Source organism: Necator americanus, chromosome III (assembly GCF_031761385.1).
Source record: "Necator americanus strain Aroian chromosome III, whole genome shotgun sequence".
NCBI lineage: Eukaryota > Metazoa > Nematoda > Chromadorea > Rhabditida > Ancylostomatidae > Necator > Necator americanus.
The window spans coordinates 7,946,820-7,966,343 of NC_087373.1; the positions used below are offsets into that span (position 1 = coordinate 7,946,820).

Genomic DNA, 19,524 nt, shown 5'->3' on the forward strand with positions numbered 1-19,524 from the left:
AGTGACCGTATCGCTTATTTTTCTTCTTAGTATATTTTTTCCCAGCGTTTCTTGGTAGTTAGTGTTCTTTTGATGTACCACTGAGGCTTATAAATAAGTGCCATATGATTCTGCTACATTACAGGAATATAATAAATACAAAAGCTCTTTGTTATACAATATGAGAATACAATAAATACACCACTGGGAAACACAAGTGCTTATTTCACATACGAAAGCGTCAATGAGAAACTTCTTGTTAATAAATCTCATATTGTTGAAATTTATCGCAAGAAGTGACTGACTACAAATAGTTAGATCAACATGTGCATGAAAGACAATCAGTACAAACAACGAAACACTAACAAAAGATTCTAAAAACTCCATGAGTTGTAAAGGATGAAACGAGAGCATACAGGGTAGAGGGAAAAAGTCGACTGTCGACAGCATTAGTATAGAAGAACGAACAAAATTACGAAATAACTCCATACTTTATAAAAATGCGAAGAAAATGACAAACAAACCAAGTAGTACTTTTAATCAGCCAATTAGAAATCAATTTTACCTTGAACGAAAAAAATGAACGAACACTTCACTAATTACTTATCACAGAACCTAAAAACTTGATTTCGTCACGTAATCAGAGCTTTAAAATTGTCCTAAAATGGGGAATTTATTTACTGTTGAAAGCTAAAAAGAGAAACCTAAAACAACACAAAGTTGGTACAAAAGAGCAAAGAGGAGCTCTGCCCTCCATGGAATGCGCGTCGCGGTCAAACGGTCGAACACATTCAGCACCGTCAAAATTGCATATTTGTTGTCAGCATTGCGACGTTTTTCTTTAGTAGACTATTCGAGGTTGTGTCTCAATCTCTTAGATCTTGTCTCACCTATATCTTTGACTTGCATCCACTTGTGCACCTGAAGTTTTTCATGGAAGTACTTTTACAAAAGAAAATATGGCAATATGAGGACAGACCTGCACGTGATACCAGATGAACGTTGCTGCATAATTTCTGCAGAATAGCAAAAAGTCAGTTCTTCGCCTGCAAAACACAAAAGTACGTTACGGCTTGAAAGGTGATCAAACCAAACTCACCGATGCGGATATCCCTAGCAGCGAAAAACGCAAGATCGTGGGTGACTAAATTACCGCGGGTAAACAACACCTTTGCAACTAATGTGGGATCCACACAAGAATGATTGAAAAACCTGAATGATCACATATAGTTGGGTCAAAACTACATGAAGCATAGAAAGTTGCGTAAGCGTCTGCACTCGAAGCGGCGCGGTGGAGATAGCGGTTGGAATCGAGATGGCCCTTCTCTTCAGTTCGCTATGTTCCCACCTTGGCTCCAACCACTATTTCCACCGCTTCGAGCGCAACCGCCTACGCAACTGTACGCGCTTCATTTCGTTTTGATCCGACTATAGTTCATGGGAGAAGAATCGTTTGAGGTTCACGAATGTGTAACAGGCTTATACAATGACTTGCGGGGGCCAGAAGGTGATCAAATCGGTGTTTTTATCCTCTAAGACAAATCTGGTACCAATTTATCGACCCCGAAGGGATGAAAGGCTTGGTGAACACTAGGGCGGATTCGAACCTTGGATCGATAGTGTAGGTAGCGGAACCTCTAACCGCTACACTACACACGACCTCAGAGACAAATCTAGAAAAAGAAATTACTTAAAGGCATCACTCCACGAATCTGAGGTGGTGCAGATTTCAGGTGGAGTATTCGTATACGGGATGGGAGACTACGGAAAGGGAGGTGATTGCGTCTATTTTTTTCTAATTGCCGTAAAAAACGGCCCGGAAGGTACGGCGCCGCACGAGACTGGCGCGCTCCAATCGAACCTCTTGTACAAAATGGTGCGCCAAAACGAATGAAGCCGTATCTTCCGGGCCGTTTTTTACGGCAATTAGGAAGAAATGGACGGAAACACCCACCTCTCCGTAGTCTCCCATTATGCGTATCCACCTGATCTCCCTCAGTTCGTTTTAAAAAGAAGAAAATTTGCAAGAATTCAGAAGAACGTGAACGAATGTAAATGTTCACCAAACATTTTTAGAAAATCTCGAAATTTCGGAAAATCTTGGAAATAAAGGGGAAGAAGAACTATGACTTTTTCATCACGTTAAGCAGAACTAATAGGAATTTTCATCTAAATTACTATGGTCTATCTACGTAGACGTCTTTCTACGTAAACTTTAGCGTTGTGGGGTCGCGAACTAGTACTAGGATACCATTTTAAAGTTAGATTTTGATTTTTTTTAAAAGATGTATTGCGCTACAGAGTAGATAAGCCACAGGCTGCACAAATGAGTGTGTTCAGCAACGGCAGTTGACGGCTTCATCAGTCGTTGTTATAGACGACGTAGTGACTCCTCGACTGGGATGGACAACCGGTCGTAAACGGACTCTTAATGGCGGTGAGGTGCTTGGACTTCTTCATGGAGCGTCTGTGTTCTGGTCTTCTTCTGGTCAGTGACTTATTTCTGTTTAGTAGCCAGCTGTTCCAAGAAGATCCCAGTAAGCTACATCTGTGAATATCAATGAAGGATGAAAGTAAGCAATAAGAGAGGATGTGAATCAAGTATGAAACGAATAATAACACACCAAAGACAATCATCTATAGACAGCTCTGGTTTCCGCCAAATAACACAACGATCTCACAAAACTATCATGTGAACATCTCAAGCCAGTTAACTTTTATAAGTTATATGGTAATTGTGATTATCGAAGGGCCCAATGGTAGAATCTGCACAAACATTACAACATGCGAGTCCACTCCATGTTCAACACGAATAAAAACACTTGTTTTTTCTTTGGCATAAAATAAGCCGAAGAAAAACATAACAGTTTACCAGCTCCACTTACCTTGAAATGTTGCCGCTCCATGTTCCGTCCACTGCGTATTTTCGTGACTGTTTCTCAACTTGTTGCTGAAATTTGATGAGACTATTTTGGCACGATCCATTTTACAAGAGGAGGATATGTCCGAACACTTCGGAATTGAATAAAATCTTTTAAACTCACATTCATGTCGAATATGTAAGTGTTATCAGGGAGCATTTCAAGCTCTACATCGACAATCTGAAAAAGAAACAGATCAACTTAAATCCAAATACATCCACTTGTGGACATATGCACATACTTACATCAAGAGAAAACATCAACTCACATGGCCTGCATAAAGCCCAAGAAAAGTGCCAGCAAGAATTGGCACTGGAGTAAGGACACCCCATCCTTTATAGCGAGTATGAAAGAGAACAAGTGGAACTTGTCGCTCTTCCTGTCAGAAAAAAACAACATTTATGTGGACATTTGTAAGTAAAGGAAAAAATCCGAAAAAAACTCTATACATAAAAAACTAGAATATCTGGGAAACCCTCACTTTTAGATAAGACGATGGGCATGAGTCACTGCAACCACATGCTTGTCCGCAAATCATTACAGCTCCTTTCTGGAACAAGTAGAACACTGCGTCAAGAAAGCCAATGTGTTTAGGCAGAAAGCACAAGTTCCCCATCATTTGCTAGCTTTCCAGCAGGATCAGGTCGTCTATTGACTTAAGAGTCTTACACATCGTAACCCATCGAAGTCTCATAATTATGTTTGAATTTCATGATCCGTTCATCCAAAACTCGTTGTTTCGGTATATTTTCCTTATACAAAGGAAAACGTTCTATTCTCCTATGTTTACAATATATAAACTTGCACAAAAATTTCAGAGATGCAGTACCTTACAGTCATCACTACAAGAGTGTAGATAACATCTAGTGCTACGCTACAAAAGGAGAAAAATCTGGATAAGCGGATATACGTCTTTATCGTTTTCTGTTATCTCGTTGTAGTTTTTTTTCCAATCTGATAAATGCACTGCTCATTTCGTGAGTGGACAAGAGATAAGTTATAAGAGCTCTATTTGCCCTAGATTACAACTGAGAGGGAAAGCTGCGGGGGAAAGCTCTAAACACAGTTTCTTTTTTAAAGGTAACCGCACTCACCTCGTACTCAATTAAATACGCATATGAAGAAAGGAACGAGTGAAAGAAATACTCGAGTCACCTCCTTAAATACGAGGCATGGGCACTGTCCCAACTCGCATTTTCCTCGTTGACAAGAACATCCCTCTGATTTTGTTGGATATCTACAACGAAGCTTGGCAGAAAATTTTTGCATTTGACGATGCAACTGCCTTGAAACGGTGGATCTAGGCAAATACTGAAATAGAAACGTGAAAAGATTGATAAAGTCGGGAAATCCTTTACTATTTCCCAACAAGAAAAAATAAAGGGTTACATCAAAGCAGAGTGGCGGCGGCAGCTTTCTTGTCCAGCTTTCTATGAAAATGGGCGCAATATGGAAAGCGCTTAACCGTCGATTGATCTTTGCTTCCAAAATTCTGAGATTCACTCTCCACTCTTTCTTAAAATAGTTATCTGAAGTTTGAACCAGTGTCTTAACCAGATTCCAATGTACATGTTAGCAAAGTCCATTCAGCAAATGATTTGTCGTAACAAAATATCGAAATAAACGGCCTAGATTTTTGAAAGCCTTCACTTCAATTAGAAACAAAACACTTTTGGATTTGACTGGGAAGTACGAGCTGTCGTCTAATTGAGCGCTAATGTGGGAAGGATTGACAAATATGTGGGTGGATTCCAGAATGAGTCTTACTCTATCTGCGTTCTAGTGCATAAAATAGAAGTGACGTCGAAGACAAACTTTGAAGTTCATCCGTTGACCGTAGTGAGCATATTGTTCTTGAAAACTCTCCGGGTCGCGCTGTTTCAAAGTGTTTCCCATTTCTTCGATCATGATCTCCCTTCTTTCAAAACACCGACCCTACAATTGTTCCGTCAATTCGCATAAGGTTTGATATTTCGGGATCACTTACAAGATCTTGGTTGCTCAGACTTCTTCTGGGGACGCGATATTGGTAATGCCATGGATGGCCGTCGAGAGTGATGAGGAAGCAGCGATCTGGTTCCTTCAGAAACTGATTTTACTTGTGATCCATTAGAGTTCGGACAAATCGTATTAGATACCTTTAGAGGAGACGAACATATCTTAAGGATAGCCGAAACAGCAACTGGGTGCGACCTTTTGTTGAGGCGTACCATTGTTTTAGATTCTGGATCAGGGTCGGGATAAATTGGCCACAGTGGATAGGATAGGGATGGTTCTGAATAAAATTGAGCTAACAATGTTTTAGAGAGAAAAGACCAAACCTTTGACAAAAGGGGCAGTTTCCAACAAAGAAGTCCTCCTCCATTTCTGTGTACTGACATGATTGGGCAAACTTGAATGTATGGCGTCAATTGCTGCAAATGAGGTTGATCTATCACAATGTCAAAACTACGGAGAAATCAAATAGAGCAGACTTCATAAGAGACATTACAATTACGTCCATTTCAGTTCCACACCATAATTAATTTTTTACTCGGCCTCTCCAAATATATCTTTAATCTTTCGTCCCCGTTATACAAAAGAGATCCTTCGCGATCCTGTTGTGGTTGAGGTAGCCTTTCTTCATCACATTCATTTCTTCCCTCAGTACGACTCTACTAGTATTCTGATTGTTTTACAACAATTCACATTTCTTCAACATCGCATTCATTTTTAAAGATGCTTGCCCCGTTCGTTAAACTAAACAGTATTTGTTCTTCTATGGCAGGGAGGGTCTTACTGCACTTTTCAGTTTCTTATAGCGAAAAGTGATGGTTCTCAACGACACAGTTTAACACGTCATTTTATCATGTTATATGATAAGGGGCTTATTCTGATACTCTGTCACGGTGTTTGTGTATGAATGTGTGCGTGTAACGAAATTCCAAAAAGCAGTGAGACGGGTTGTCTCGAATTGAAAATTGGTGTCCCGGCGCCAGAAGGCGGAAAAATTGCGTATGCATTTTGCCGTCTTCTGGCGCTGTGTTGCATTTCACTCCTGTGTACTTCAGCGCATGTTTGTCCACACCACATCAGGTTGGTAACGTCCTTTCTTCGAAAGTGGAAACACTAATGCAAATTTCTGTTTAAATATTAGCTGACAGTCGACATGATCTGACGTGAAAACCTATCTTTATCAGTTCATTACTTCAATTCATCATCATTTCATGAATGTTTAATTTCCTAAGATGAAAGATCAAAGGAAGCATCGTTAGAAAATATGCAAATTTAATTTTACGGAAAATGCGTTTAATTTCTACTAATCAATGAAAACGGACGAAGGGTGCACCACAATAAACATGATTCCCGCTGTTAGCCGGACGTTCAGACTGGTATATCAATACGCATGTGAAGTCTCGGTCAATGAAATCGTTGAGGAATGAACCGCTAAGCATTTAGTAAAATGCGGTGCTAAATGGGCAGTGAGCAAAAGTCGAAATGAAGGGAACTTTTTGCTCAGGTTGACACCGAAGCCGGTAGTAGGGACAAGGAGTCCAAGTTAATATAAGACAGGCTGAAAATGGTACATATTAGAGTACCAGAAAGAATGGGATATTGTAACATCAAAGCGCTTATGGGCAACTTCAATCTACTTTAAAGGTACCCCACGAATCTGGAGTGGTATGGATTCCGATGGCTAATTGCTATACGGGGTAGTAGATTCCAGAAACGGGTGGGATAACGCTCACTTCCTCCTAATTGCTGTAAACAACGGCCCGGAAGATGCGACGCTTGCACAGGGGTGGCGCGCTCCATAGAACTCGTCGTAGAAGATAGCGTCCCGGAACGCTCGAAGTTCTATTGGAGCGCCACAGTGCACGCGCCGCATCTTCTGGGGCGTTTTTTTTTTTAACAGCAATTAGGAAGAAATGAGCGTTATTCCATCCGTTTCTGCAATCTACAACCCCATGTAGTCATTAGCCATCGAAATCCATACCACCCCAGATTCGTGAGGAGATACCTTTAAAGTAGATTGAAGTTGCCCTATAAGTAATTGATGTGACAACAACTCATTCTTAAAAAAACATTAGGAATAGCATCATCAGCGCAAAAGGTGGGCCAAGTAAGGCTCCAGTGTTGGTGCGACATAACTGTTGTTTAGTTATGTTCTGTTACTCCGTTAAATTCTACAGCGCCTGTTTATAAATGATACATTGTTGTTTTGATGCAGATGTCTTGTTTGAACTTCCTAAACCCTTCTCGAAAGACTGTGTACAGGGTGTGAAAGTACAAGTACACCTCATTTATGACACCAACATCGGGGCCCAAAAGGGGTTTTATAGACGTAATGTATTCGTGGGATCATGCCTGCTAAATTTCGTGGATGTCGTTTGGCTGGAAAAGTCATAGTGAAGGCATCTGCACATCGCACCTCAATAGCTGAGCTGCATAAATGCGGAATGACGGATGCCGCGATCGTGCGATCCTCCGGTTTGACTCGGGAGGCGGTGGGACAGTACATCAACAAGTTCCAAACGTTTGGCACGATCCAGGACCTCCAAGACCAGAGAGATCCCCCACTGCGATGACGAATCAATTAGTGGAAGTCTTCCGAAGCGCGTCGGCCGGAATCCGAAGCGCAGATGGCCCGAGAGTTGAAAATGTCAGAGTAAACCGTCCGAACCACCGTCAAGAAACGGCTAGGGTTGACCCTTTATCGTGTTAAAAAGGCGGCTGTCCTCTCGGACAAGAGCAAGCAAGCCCGCCTGAAGAAATGTCGTATACTATTTGCTTGGAGTGCCCTATTTGCTTGCTTTATTTGGCTCTGGAGAGCACAGCTCTGGAGGCGTTTTCCAACTCTTCACTCCCGAGGCCGCTTTCAGTCGACAAAACCATCATGTGCCTTCTAGGACATCCCAAAGAAGTAAAATGAGAGGTAGAATGGTAAATTTAGCGGGTCACCAGGCTTAGGCTATGGTTTAGGCAGGCATCTGTGTCACTGGGAAGACTCTGCTAATTTTCGTCAAACCAGGCCCAAAATCCAAAAATCGACAAAGTTTACTACCTGAAAACCATTCTCGAAGATGAGCTGCTGCCTTGGGCCAATCCTCATTTAGGGAGTGACCCTTGAACATATCAACAAGACTGGCCGCTGGCCCACAAGGCAAAATCGTTCAGCAGTAGTGTTGAGACAATCTGGCTGATTTCATCGCTACTGATGATTGACAGGCTTCCTCCCCAGATCTCAACCCTTTGAATTATGCCGTATGGGGTTATCTGTAGGAAAATGCTTATGTTACTCGTCATTTCAACGTGGAATCAGTGAGGACTGCCTTTCGCCGGGAATGGGAGAAAATCGACGTCAAGTATCCTCTTCCAGTGGTCGGTCGGTTTCCGAAGCGACTAAGGGTTGTTATCGCAAGCCGAAAGTGTTGATAGTAAACCTTGCAGTGAATAAATGCAAAGGATCTGACACTGAGAAGAACTTACACGTTGCTACGTTCATCTTTTGTTGAAGTCGACGAGACAGTTCCTTTCGCCAAGTACGAAGAGGGAAAGACAGCCCGTACCACCGTACACTGCAAGTAACTGCACTTATCACCATCAAATGCAGGGAATTCTGCTTTCATAACAAGTTGAGGAGCGACTAGTACTTGAACAGAAAAAAAAAACTAATAAAACGTCTCGAAATAGCTCGTCAGAATAACTTACTAGACAGTTCTTCCAGGACTGTCATCTTCGTCAGAAAGAGATACGGCGAATAATCCAGAAGAAAAATTAGACGGCGTTCTAGTGACCACACCTATACCTTTTTCGACGAAGCACTGCAACTGTCGCAATCACCACAATGAAAAATCGAAAACTTATTAAGCACGCAGCGAATACAAGTATGGAAGAGCTACCATAGCAGCATGAAACGTTAGTAAGCTCCTAGTGCATTTTAGCCTGAATTGCAGTCAAAACACCCGACACATTTTGTTTTACAGTTTTGGATTTTTGGACTCCCATTATGGATGATGGGACAGTTCCAAATCAGCAGAAAAGCAATGGCGCGACTTAAAGACATCAACCCACGGATCTCATGTGGTTCGGATTTCAGGTGGAGTATTCTTATACGGGCTGGTAGATTATGGAGAGGGGGGTGATTCCGTCCATTTCTTCCTAATTGCCGTAAAAAACGGCCCGTAAGCTGCGGCGCGTGCACAAGGCTGCACAAGGCGCGCTCTAATCGAACTCCTTGTAGAAATTAGCGCGCTGTTTCATAGTTTAAGGCCTAGAAGAGAGAATATGTAGAATGATCACACATCAAATTAATTGACATGCAAACTAACTCTTTCTTAATTTTATTTGAACTTTTAAAGAATTCAGATTGGATTTTAAGAGTGATTTCTGCAAGATTATAATGGAAGTGGCAAAGAAGCAGCATATTTTGTTTATAATATCAACAAAGGCAGCAAAACAACAGAAAATGCGATCAATAATAGTTCTGGGGGAAAAGGGAGATGTATGTGGAGTACCCAAAAAGTGGTCGTGATGGCTACCTAAGTATGTTTCCTGAAAGCTGAGCCACTAAACAGGGGTTGATCTAGCAACTAAATTGAATAGTATAATTATCTTACGCTGACGTTTATAGCATCCAAATTTCGGGCGCGCATTCTTACAGCTTGCGGTCGCCTAATTCGTGACTTTATTAAACCTCGATGCAGACTTCGGGCACGTAGTAATCACGAAGAGTCGGCAATTTAGCGGTAGTTATTTTTGCCGTTATACAAATGAGTGGTGGATTCCAGTCGAATGGCCTTTATATACGGCAATTTTCGAAAATATTTCGCACCAAATCTACAATCGATAGGAAGCCAAAACGAATTTTGATGAAAATGATAATACTTAAGGTAATCATGCTAATTAATGTAATTACTAAATCAATCAACACTGTCAAGTGACTTTCGACTCCCTTTCACTCTTAATTCTGTGTATGGGTAGCAGACAATGGGGATAAGTCAACGTCAACCGTGATTCCAAATATTCCGCACCGGAAGCTACAGCCCAGAAGCGAGAACAGCAGTAGAGAGTTCTTCGTCACCGACGGGTGAAATTTGAATGATGGGAATTCAAAATCAATCAGCAAGATGGAAGAGAACTGTAAAAATGAAGGAGGGTATGGTATTCGGAAGAAATCTATTTGAAATTCCTAATAAAGAAGATTTCGTTTGATACATTTGATCCTTTTGAAAGATATAGTCACGTCAAAATGCAATAAGTATGGTGCAGTTAAGTAAGCAGCAATACATCACAACAGACAACTTCCCTAACAATAGCAAATTATGTACTATATAAACTTCTCAGGCAAACCATAAATGTTCGGTATATACCTCTTGATCTGCAGCTACTAAATTCAAGGGTACGACCCCTTCAAGTGGCACATGCTTGGTAACCCCATCATTTAAGAACTGCACTGTGTAGCCGTCGTGGCCGTGTGCACTGAAAGTTCATGCTGAAGTACTAAGGCTATTAATGAAGCAAGTAGGCAACCTCAATATTGTCGCTGGATAGTATACTCCGAAATAAACCGCAAAAACCTCAGCGCCAGACTCGAGGGGATTAGTATAGGATTGCTGCAAGTCGGTGTTCTTTGTGTTACACGAATGACGAGTAGAGTTGTTACCTAGGTACTCCCCAGACCTGAATATATAAATTCCTTACTATAAACTCCGAATTCCGCACTAAAATGTCACCTTTTTCTACAGACTACTGTGGCAGCTTCTGTCTGAGACGAATAATCAGCCCGAAACCTTAAAAATTAAAATAATGCAAATGAAATTAAACAGTGAAACTTTTACTCCTAAGTAGAAAACAAAGGACCACCTCTTAATGGATTTACTCCTGTTGTTGCTTAATTCCTCAGACAGTGAATCCTGCTCTTTGTTCGCATCCACATCTGAAACTCACAACATTACAGTCATCTCTGAAATATTTGAACAAGCGTCTTCTTTTTAATTGAAGTTGAAGCTTGTAATGGGGGCCCAAAGAACCAAATACAATGATGGTTTTTAGAGTACTTTATTGAGACAATCAAATCCTTGCGAAACCTTGAAGCTTGCAAAGCTGTGCTCTGCAACCGTGCCATCAAAATACATTCACGGTTACAGGCACTAGTGCAGATATCAGAAGCCTGCGGGATACAAGGACTTACTGTGCGTCAAAAGTGTGTCCGCACTGGCCCAACGGCAACCTCTGCTGCAGGCAAAAATTCGGCTGCGCTCAGTTACAGTCAGATCAAAATGACGTGATGATTTCGATAGAGGTGGGACCATTGGTAGTTCTACTCAGATCACAGAGATAAATAGAACTAGCGAGAGGCCTATACCAATAACAACAGCTAGCTCCACCGCGCCGCTCAGTTCCCAGTCATTTGCGCAACTGTCACAGTCCTCAGATTGCCTTGAACGCACTGTAGTGCGGATTCCTACCGGCTGCCTACTTCTCTCGAGTAAATCATGACGACTAAGACTATTCGTAGGAAATAATTACTCCGAAAACCTCTTTACGCTGATGTCACCGTCGGAGAGTTGGTTCGGAGAGTTGGTCGGATCAAAGCGACCTCAAATCTGGTGCAGCTGCGCAGGCGGCTGCGCTCAGAGAGGCGCGATAGAATCAACTCGGACAAGTCGAACTGGTAAGTGTACTACCTCAATTGCAATCACCGCGCACGACTGCACCCCTTTGGGCGAAGCGGCTAGCACAACCGCACCAAGCTTCGTGGGATTTCAGTATAATCAAGTCGTTTTGATTTGACTATACCGAAATCGACATAATGACCACAGATAGAATCACATTGGTCACTGTTTCTTCTGGAAGAATAATCTTCATACGATGTGTATGATACGTTCACATTCTCAGAAGTTTACGAAAAGAAAAGGAAAGAGTCTAGAAGTTATGAAGAGGCGTCTGCTCTCTTTCTGTTCTCTTGTTTAGAAGTTGGTGTTGACCCAGAAAAGCCAAAAGTTACTATGAAACGAAGCCCGAGCTGGCGAAGGTTTCCGTAAGATCGATAAAAGAGGATCCCGAAGTGAGAAGTTTTGGGCGTAGCAGCAGCGACGAGGAAGAACATTCGCCACATTTGGCTATAATTCGCCAATCATAGGATAGCCGCCCTCAGGAGTTCGGATCTAACACCATTGCGTTGGAGACGGTCATTCACGTCTTCTACCTTGATTTCCTTGACAATTACGTTCGTCACGTTCATTTTCACCATATCTGAAGTGAAATAGTCATGGTGGTGGATACATCATGCGAGACCATGCATCGCAAAGTCAGTGCAATGATGTTAGTAAGGAATCTTGTGGTTTTCGGTCCCAAAAAGGATCAGATCTGAACTATGAAGAAGTCTAATGGTTACTTCGTTAGTTTGCATAATTGAAAGCCCAAAAAGACTCAAGTTTCTAGAGAATTGAGCTCATTTTCTTTGATGTTCCTATGTTATTTACTTCTGGAGCTAGTAAGTGACGATGTGTTTATTTCTTGATAACACAGACCTCGAGGTGTAGATACGAGTATAAGCGTGGTCATATTTAATCTTCTCTTAACGCCGGAAAATAAACCGGCGCGGGAAACCGCGGAAAACCCGCTGCCAGTTAGCTATAAAAGGGGGTGAGACGGGTTCCACGGCATAGGATTGGTGCGCCGATGCCAGAAAGGTATAGTGTGGGGTGAGAAGTGTCCCAAGCTATAAATACACATGCAAACGGCTGCTTAAATACAATAGTAGCCAACAGTTTAAACCTTGTGACGAAGAACGTTATCTTTATTATTACTCTATTATTATCTTTATTATTACAATGATGATATTCACCTCATTTCATGTTAGCACATCACTCTGTGCTAATAGTTGAGAACGGAGGAAACTTATGCCTCGAGCAATGTTTTTCCAAATTATGGAGGTTTCAGAGAAACATGGATGTAAAATCAAGTTTTATTGTTCACCAAATGCAGAACTGACACGTTTAGGAAGAAAGCCATAAAATCTTTCATCTATGCTTGAATTTTTGAGGAAAACAAATTGAAGAAAGCGTTGACAGAAAAAATTTTAATTTTATGAAGTAAATCACTATTATTTCTTATTGATCGGTGAAGTCGAGCGAATCAAACATCACAAAATGTCCGAGGACTTCAGACTGATACTTTTTTAACGCGCTACACCACGAGCGGTTTCCCACGCTCATATTCGTAATTTACGCTCCAAACTTTATACTGTTTAACATCTTCGAATTCGTGACACACTTAAGGAAATGTATTCTTAGTGTGCATGTCGGACTAGAAATCAGTACTAAGTGAACAACAGAAAGCGTAGGCACGCTCAAAATTCTCTAGAGAAAAGAGTTGCAAATCGATACTCTTCCTTGAAGAAACGATCAAGATACAAATCCACTACTATTAGTATCTCTCTAATGTAAAGATCTATCTTCCAAAGTGAAATTTGCAATGGCTGCAATAGTCATTTTCAACGGCGAAGAGTATATACAATCTCAAATGTTTAGAAACATGTATCTGCTGACCCAGACCAAGAATTGTTCGTCCAGTTATAAAATGCTAATCAATGGAAGAACAAACATGAATGGGAAGAAACAAACAAAAACACCTGCCTTCATTTTCTTGATAGCAGATTGGTTTCCCATCTGAAATAGTGAAAACAATAAGGGTAAAATGCGCCTGTTGACAAACAAACACTTCTCTGACCTGAACCGAGTGGAATTATCCGTCCACTAGTGTCATCCACAAGTACACGCTTCCATCGCAAGAGTGGTTCCACGACCGCCGACGGCAATTTCGCAAAAATACGCTCGTTGAAGTCGAATCTGGAAAGTTGGTAAGGATTTTGCATTGCTACAATCTTACCTTAACAATATAGACCAACCTTAAGTCACAAAATAGGAGATCTCGATCAAACAGATAACTGGTGCTATTTTTACAAACTGAAGCCGCGTATGAGATTCTGGGGGCATCCTATGTTACGTCATTTAGTTAATATTCACTTAAAAACAAACCTTATGAATCTGCACCCCTCACAATTTCAGTCTTTCTGCTGTTCCTCTTGGAGGCCCTTCTCAAAGGGCGAGCAGGGGATAACCGGCTTGCAAAAACTCTATGGGACTGAAAAAAGTAACAAAAATTAAGTTACTCTTCGAGAAAAGCTTAAGCCACCTTTCTTGTTCTTGATAGACACTGTTTTTGCCGAAGCTTGGTTCGTTTTTCCATACCTAAAAGCAGGTTAAAGATAAATGAAAACAACAAGCAGAGCAAAAACAAAAAAAAGCAGCAGAAATAAATCGGAGTTGCGAGTTTCGCAACCTAATAATTGACGTTAAACACAAAGTTGTAAACTTTGAGATTCGTTGCGGGACCCACGAGGATCTTTCTGGAACATTTAAGAAGATGCGCGAAGACAGGAAAGTGGGTTCTTCGAAATTTGCAAGAGATTGCTTTTATTTTACTTATCTCTGTATATTCCAGATAGAGTCACATATTATGCTTGCGGATCAGAGTTGTCTAATGGTAGAATTTGAAACTTTATGAGTTTTTTGTATCTTATAAATGAGGAGTGTTAATTAGAGCTTGTTAATGAGGTTGGTTTACTTCGCTAATGTGGTGCAGATTGAACATGTGTTATTAATGTCTATCCGCAATAAAAATCCGCGACATCAAGTCGTGAAAAACACTTATTTGGTTGGGTCAAGACGTATATGTGTGATATGGGACTTTTGTAATACAGGTATAATTATACATGCGATAGTCGAGCCGGTGCTCTGAGCCCCTTCACTTTTGGGCGGATGGTGAAAGGACCCCCTTCACTTGAGCTGCACCCCATGAGCTAAACCCCTTCACCTGAGGAGGGTCCGGCTTCTCCCTATCGCACCTATAGGTAATTTCACAACGACAAAGACAAACTTTTCATCGATGCTCTATTCAGGGAGGCGGAAGTAAACTTTGCTTTCGCTTGCAAGAAACTTTATTTGATTACTAATCTGAACGACAGGCTAACGCCGGACATCAGACTTCTTGTATTACACACTTCGCTCGCCTTCGCTGATCAATACAAATTAAAGATAGTAACATTTTCTGTAAAAATAAATTGCATCTTATCTGACGAATGCTTTCTTTCTTTCTTTTTTTAGAGATTCAATCATTAGTGAAATGATGATGAAATGAAGTGATGTTTGCATAGATTTCTTCCTGAATGCGTCAGTACTACATTTACAGAGTATTCAAACTCCAGTTAACAACTGTACTCCTTTGATACTGCCAAAATTTGGAATTAAATTCGAAGTATAAGTTTTTTCCCCTTTTTTCCTCAATGGTTAGTAAAGAATTATGTGTCAACATATATAATATGAGCCTCATCATTGAACTAATGAAGATAAGGTCTCACGTCAGATCACATGAATTGTTAGCTACATAAGCACCAGTTTGTTCCGTGATTCCAGTTTCGGGAGGAAGGATTTTATCAACCTGATGAGGAAAACGTGCAGATGAATAGATAGACGGGGTAGTACATAGAGATGAAACGAAGCACATGCAGTTTTTACGGCCATGAAACAGTTCAGAATGCCTCATTTACTTCTTGACAAATTTGCTTGGGGTTATTACATGGGACTACGGTGGCGCTCCAATCCGACGAAGCGGGACCTGTCCTAACCACTTCAGCGGTCTTGGCCCCGGCGCACCAACCCGTTTCACTCCATCTTACCGCTTTGCGACGGCCAGAACACCTATCTAATGCCGTTGTACCAGTCTAAGTGCTTTCTGGAATTTCTTTACTCACATACACACACGTGACAGAATAAGCCCGTTATTATATAGCATGGTACTAGCGAAGGAATTCGTATAGCAATGCTTATTCAGAGGTAAAACGGGGGACCACCTTTGTGAACAACTTGAGTGCACTAAGGTTGAGACTTTATTTCTAAACTGATAACAGTTATTCTAGTAAGCAAAAATCAGCACAGGATTCAATTATAACGGCTCATAATTCATGAGCAAAATGTCGCTGAGCTACAGACAACCGTTTCAAGAAGTGATTTTATTACTGCACCAGATATGTAATTGTACTCCGTTTATTTGACTAGTTTTTCAGGGCTTATTACTAGGATGTTTAGGCAAATTCCTATTGTTATGCATGGACGATTAGAGATTCACGAAGGGCGGCTGCAGATAAATCATAGACGAAAGTAGTAAGTTACAATAATACTTAATTCCTCTTTGAGAAGTATGATATTTCCTACACCAAAAATGCTTCACTCAATTTGATCTGCAAGGTTTTTCTGTCCTAGCAGCTCAGTTCTATCGGCCCGAAAAGATTGCTGGTACCATATATAGCCTCAATGGTTTTCCCGGTCAACACCGATAGACCCAGAAATCTTCGGAGTCCGACATCTGGGAATCATTTGGACAAAGATTAATAAAAAATCGGGTAGGGGAGAAGGTCCTGAATAAAGTTTTCCTTTTTTCTTGGATTTATTACATGCCCAATAGTTGCAATAATTTCACACACTAGAATGTGGTAGAATATCCCAGTGTAAAGGAACCAGTTGCTCAATTGACCAGAGCCATGTACAAGTTATTGTCTGCCATGATTCATTGCGAGGCTGTTGTCCGCCAACACCTCGGCTGCGTTCAAGAAGGACATAACCGATTCTATGTTCACTGATGTTATCGGAGCTTGCGGCTAGGAGAAATGTCGCTCGAAGGCCAACCTTCTTCCGGATGCGCTACTGCCTTGACAAACGAGTCTATATCCTTTGAAAAAGAACTCCACTGTCACTACTAGAATTGTCGACGACACCTAAGTGTGACCAGAAAGCAATTGTCCACCACCTTCAAGATTTTGGCTACAGTAAAGCTGTCTCGACATGGAGAACGACAAAGAGTGTCCCGGCGGATTTTCCGCGAGTGCCTTCGAGACATTACGTGTCCAGTGGAGATGCCGTTGCATGCGGGCATACTTCGATGAGGTCACGCTCTAGTCGTTAATGGAAATGAAGACAACCGTTATAGGTGTTCCTCTGGTTACAGAAACGCAAAGAACTACACAGTTATAAGAAAATATGTACGACACAATATGTACGGGACGACATGGGTACCACAATGTGTATTGACTGTGCGCGGCATCGCTAGTGGCTGCTCTGAGTCGCGCGCTTCTTCGACAGCTTCCGGATAGCTGGACACATGCTGTAGACCATGATGGAAACTTGATTGATTGAAATTTCATTGAAATAGAAATATTAGTGTATGAAATAAAGGAAGCTTCTATTCATCCTCATCTTTGTCACTTTTCCCTCATTCAATAAGTACTACCTTAATTTTCACCTTAATTTTCGTTATCAGGAAGATATGCTTCTAACAATTTATCCCGCCTCTTAGTTTAGCGAAACTCGCCGAAAACAGATTTTTTCACTGCCTTTTTCCCTCCTCCCCTTCCTCGATCGAAATACGGTCACATTATTCTGATCTCAATAACTTTATTGTCACAAGAAATTCCCGAAATACATTCCCGAGCATTAAATGAAGAGAAAGAAAAAGCAGAGAAAAAAAGGAAGCTGATGTGCGTCGAAATAACACGGCAACAGGAATAGCTGACGAGCCTGCGTGTATCGATCAATACACCAACAAAAGAAAACGCATGCACAGCGCTTGGAAAATTATCGATTCGCTTGTTACTTTCCAAAAAATGTTCAATTAAGGTAGTGGCGTGGTTTGAAAGAGAAAAATTGACAACAGTTGATAGCAATGTATGAGAAATTTCGGGTTTAACTGCATCTAGTATAAGGCTTTCATCTTTAAAAACAGGAATTTTTTTAAAAACGCGTTCACCAACTACAATTAAGAGCATTTGGAAAGTTTTGAGAGCTCAAACCACCCTTTGCCAACTGTATGCTCATAAAACGAATTTTTACTCACATTGTTACTGTGTTGAATAATTATTGAACAACTGTATGGCACATCAATAGCAATGTGTTAGTTTTTTCAAGCTTAACACATTAATCATATCCAGTGTATGTTACAAATGAGAGCAGTACATTTCTACCGACATGCGTCCTGTGTTGATCTGAAGGACCGTGACGCGTGCAACGGAATAACTCGAACGTTTACTCTGCTCCTCTCAGCAAAAGCATTGTCTCAATCCTCCTCTCTCTCCCTGCGCCCTGCCCTGCCCGAATCGAATGCGAGTCGACTGCGATCAATGTTGCAGACTACAGCATTGATAATAATAGAATACAAAAATACATAGTTACAATAATAGTCATAATTTGTGAAATAATAATGAAATATAATGGAATAATAATAATAATAGTAATAATGACATATAATATAATAACAATCCTCGTTCTTGGTATACAAAGTTACTGGTACTCGTTACTTACACATAGTGGACATACTTATACTGAACACAACCAGGCATTTGTGTATACGCTTTCAAGATGTGCAGAGTAGATATTTTCCAGGATTTCATGGCGAAAGTTTCCGAAACATTGCAAAAAGGTGCTGTCCTGTCGCCTAACAGACTGCCACAGCTATAGCGAGAACTTCATAATTCAAATGCTCACGAACGGTATCCTCAGTAACAATTCCTGTACGTAATAACCAAAATAATACAAATAACAACCAACACACACCCAAATAAACTCGTTCAACCGATATGCCGATATATCAAAATACCGATCTGACATGGTACATATCAAGTAGCAGTAGCATGGTCCTGATATATATGACATATATGATATGCTGGCAGGTGTGGCGCAGTCGGTTAGAGGTACGTTGTAGCCACACGGTCGAGGGTTGGAAACCGCCCTAGTGCTCACCAAGCCTTTCATCCCTCCGGGGTCGATAAATTGGTACCAGACTTGTCTGTGAGGATAAAAACCCTGACTTGACACATCGGCTGGCTCAGCAAGACGTTTTATAGGTCAACACGCTTTCCAAAACTTCAACTATTACGAATTGCAGTGAGACGCGTTGGCGCATCCCACGTGGATTGATGCGGTAGTGAGTGATTTTATCCTTTATCCTTGATCTATGAGTTTTCGATTGATGTGCACGCTTCACTTCTCTGTATTTGCTTTCAAATAAGAACATTTTTTCTATTCATAATTTTCATTTACGCAGTAAACTTCAAACGATTTTTTGCTTATTTTTCTGATGTTCGTGTAAATTCATTTGAAACTTTACCTGTAACTTTCAGACTCCATCGAAAATATGGTTGCTGAATGTTTGTGAAGTTGCTGCGAATATCTGCCCTTCTAGATTTCTTCCAGTTCACCGCAACCTTATGGTTTCTTCTATTAAAGCTCTATGAATCAACATTTATTAGAGAAACTTCATTCATTTCATTTCATTGAATATTGAAAATTTCCAGATTTTTACAATTATTAGAGGACGCTACCAGTAGCAGTTCTCGTTTTGTTGTCTCATGCCGACTTTTAGTCATAAGGACTACCTCTGTGCTATCTTTGCCATGTCTTATCATCTCGGAGAGCACCTGGTACACCTGGCCCGTTAGCTGCTTTCCGGCTACACCCTTTTTGATCCTGAATCAAAATTTTCATATTGATTTTTCATGGCGTAAAGAGCAATAATGATTTCTATACAG

The 19,524-nt window shown here is 40.9% G+C and overlaps 1 protein-coding gene across 1 annotated transcript; it reads right to left on the minus strand.

Annotated features, from left to right (window-relative positions):
- Positions 1 to 869: 869 nt before the first annotated feature.
- RB195_008920 (uncharacterized protein) lies at positions 870 to 19,401 on the minus strand (the record flags this gene model as incomplete). Its single annotated transcript, XM_013440799.2, has 26 exons — positions 870 to 900; positions 959 to 1,025; positions 1,079 to 1,191; positions 2,865 to 2,929; positions 3,024 to 3,080; positions 3,169 to 3,279; positions 3,382 to 3,450; positions 4,056 to 4,211; positions 4,290 to 4,415; positions 4,716 to 4,835; positions 4,888 to 4,980; positions 5,039 to 5,175; positions 5,222 to 5,314; positions 8,370 to 8,458; positions 8,592 to 8,704; positions 10,253 to 10,361; positions 10,413 to 10,562; positions 10,616 to 10,672; positions 10,746 to 10,818; positions 13,523 to 13,555; positions 13,617 to 13,735; positions 13,795 to 13,883; positions 13,947 to 14,030; positions 14,082 to 14,137; positions 19,104 to 19,224; positions 19,318 to 19,401. 26 exons carry the CDS (start codon positions 19,399 to 19,401, stop codon positions 870 to 872), a joined length of 2,415 nt encoding a protein of 804 aa, XP_013296253.2.
- Positions 19,402 to 19,524: the final 123 nt, after the last annotated feature.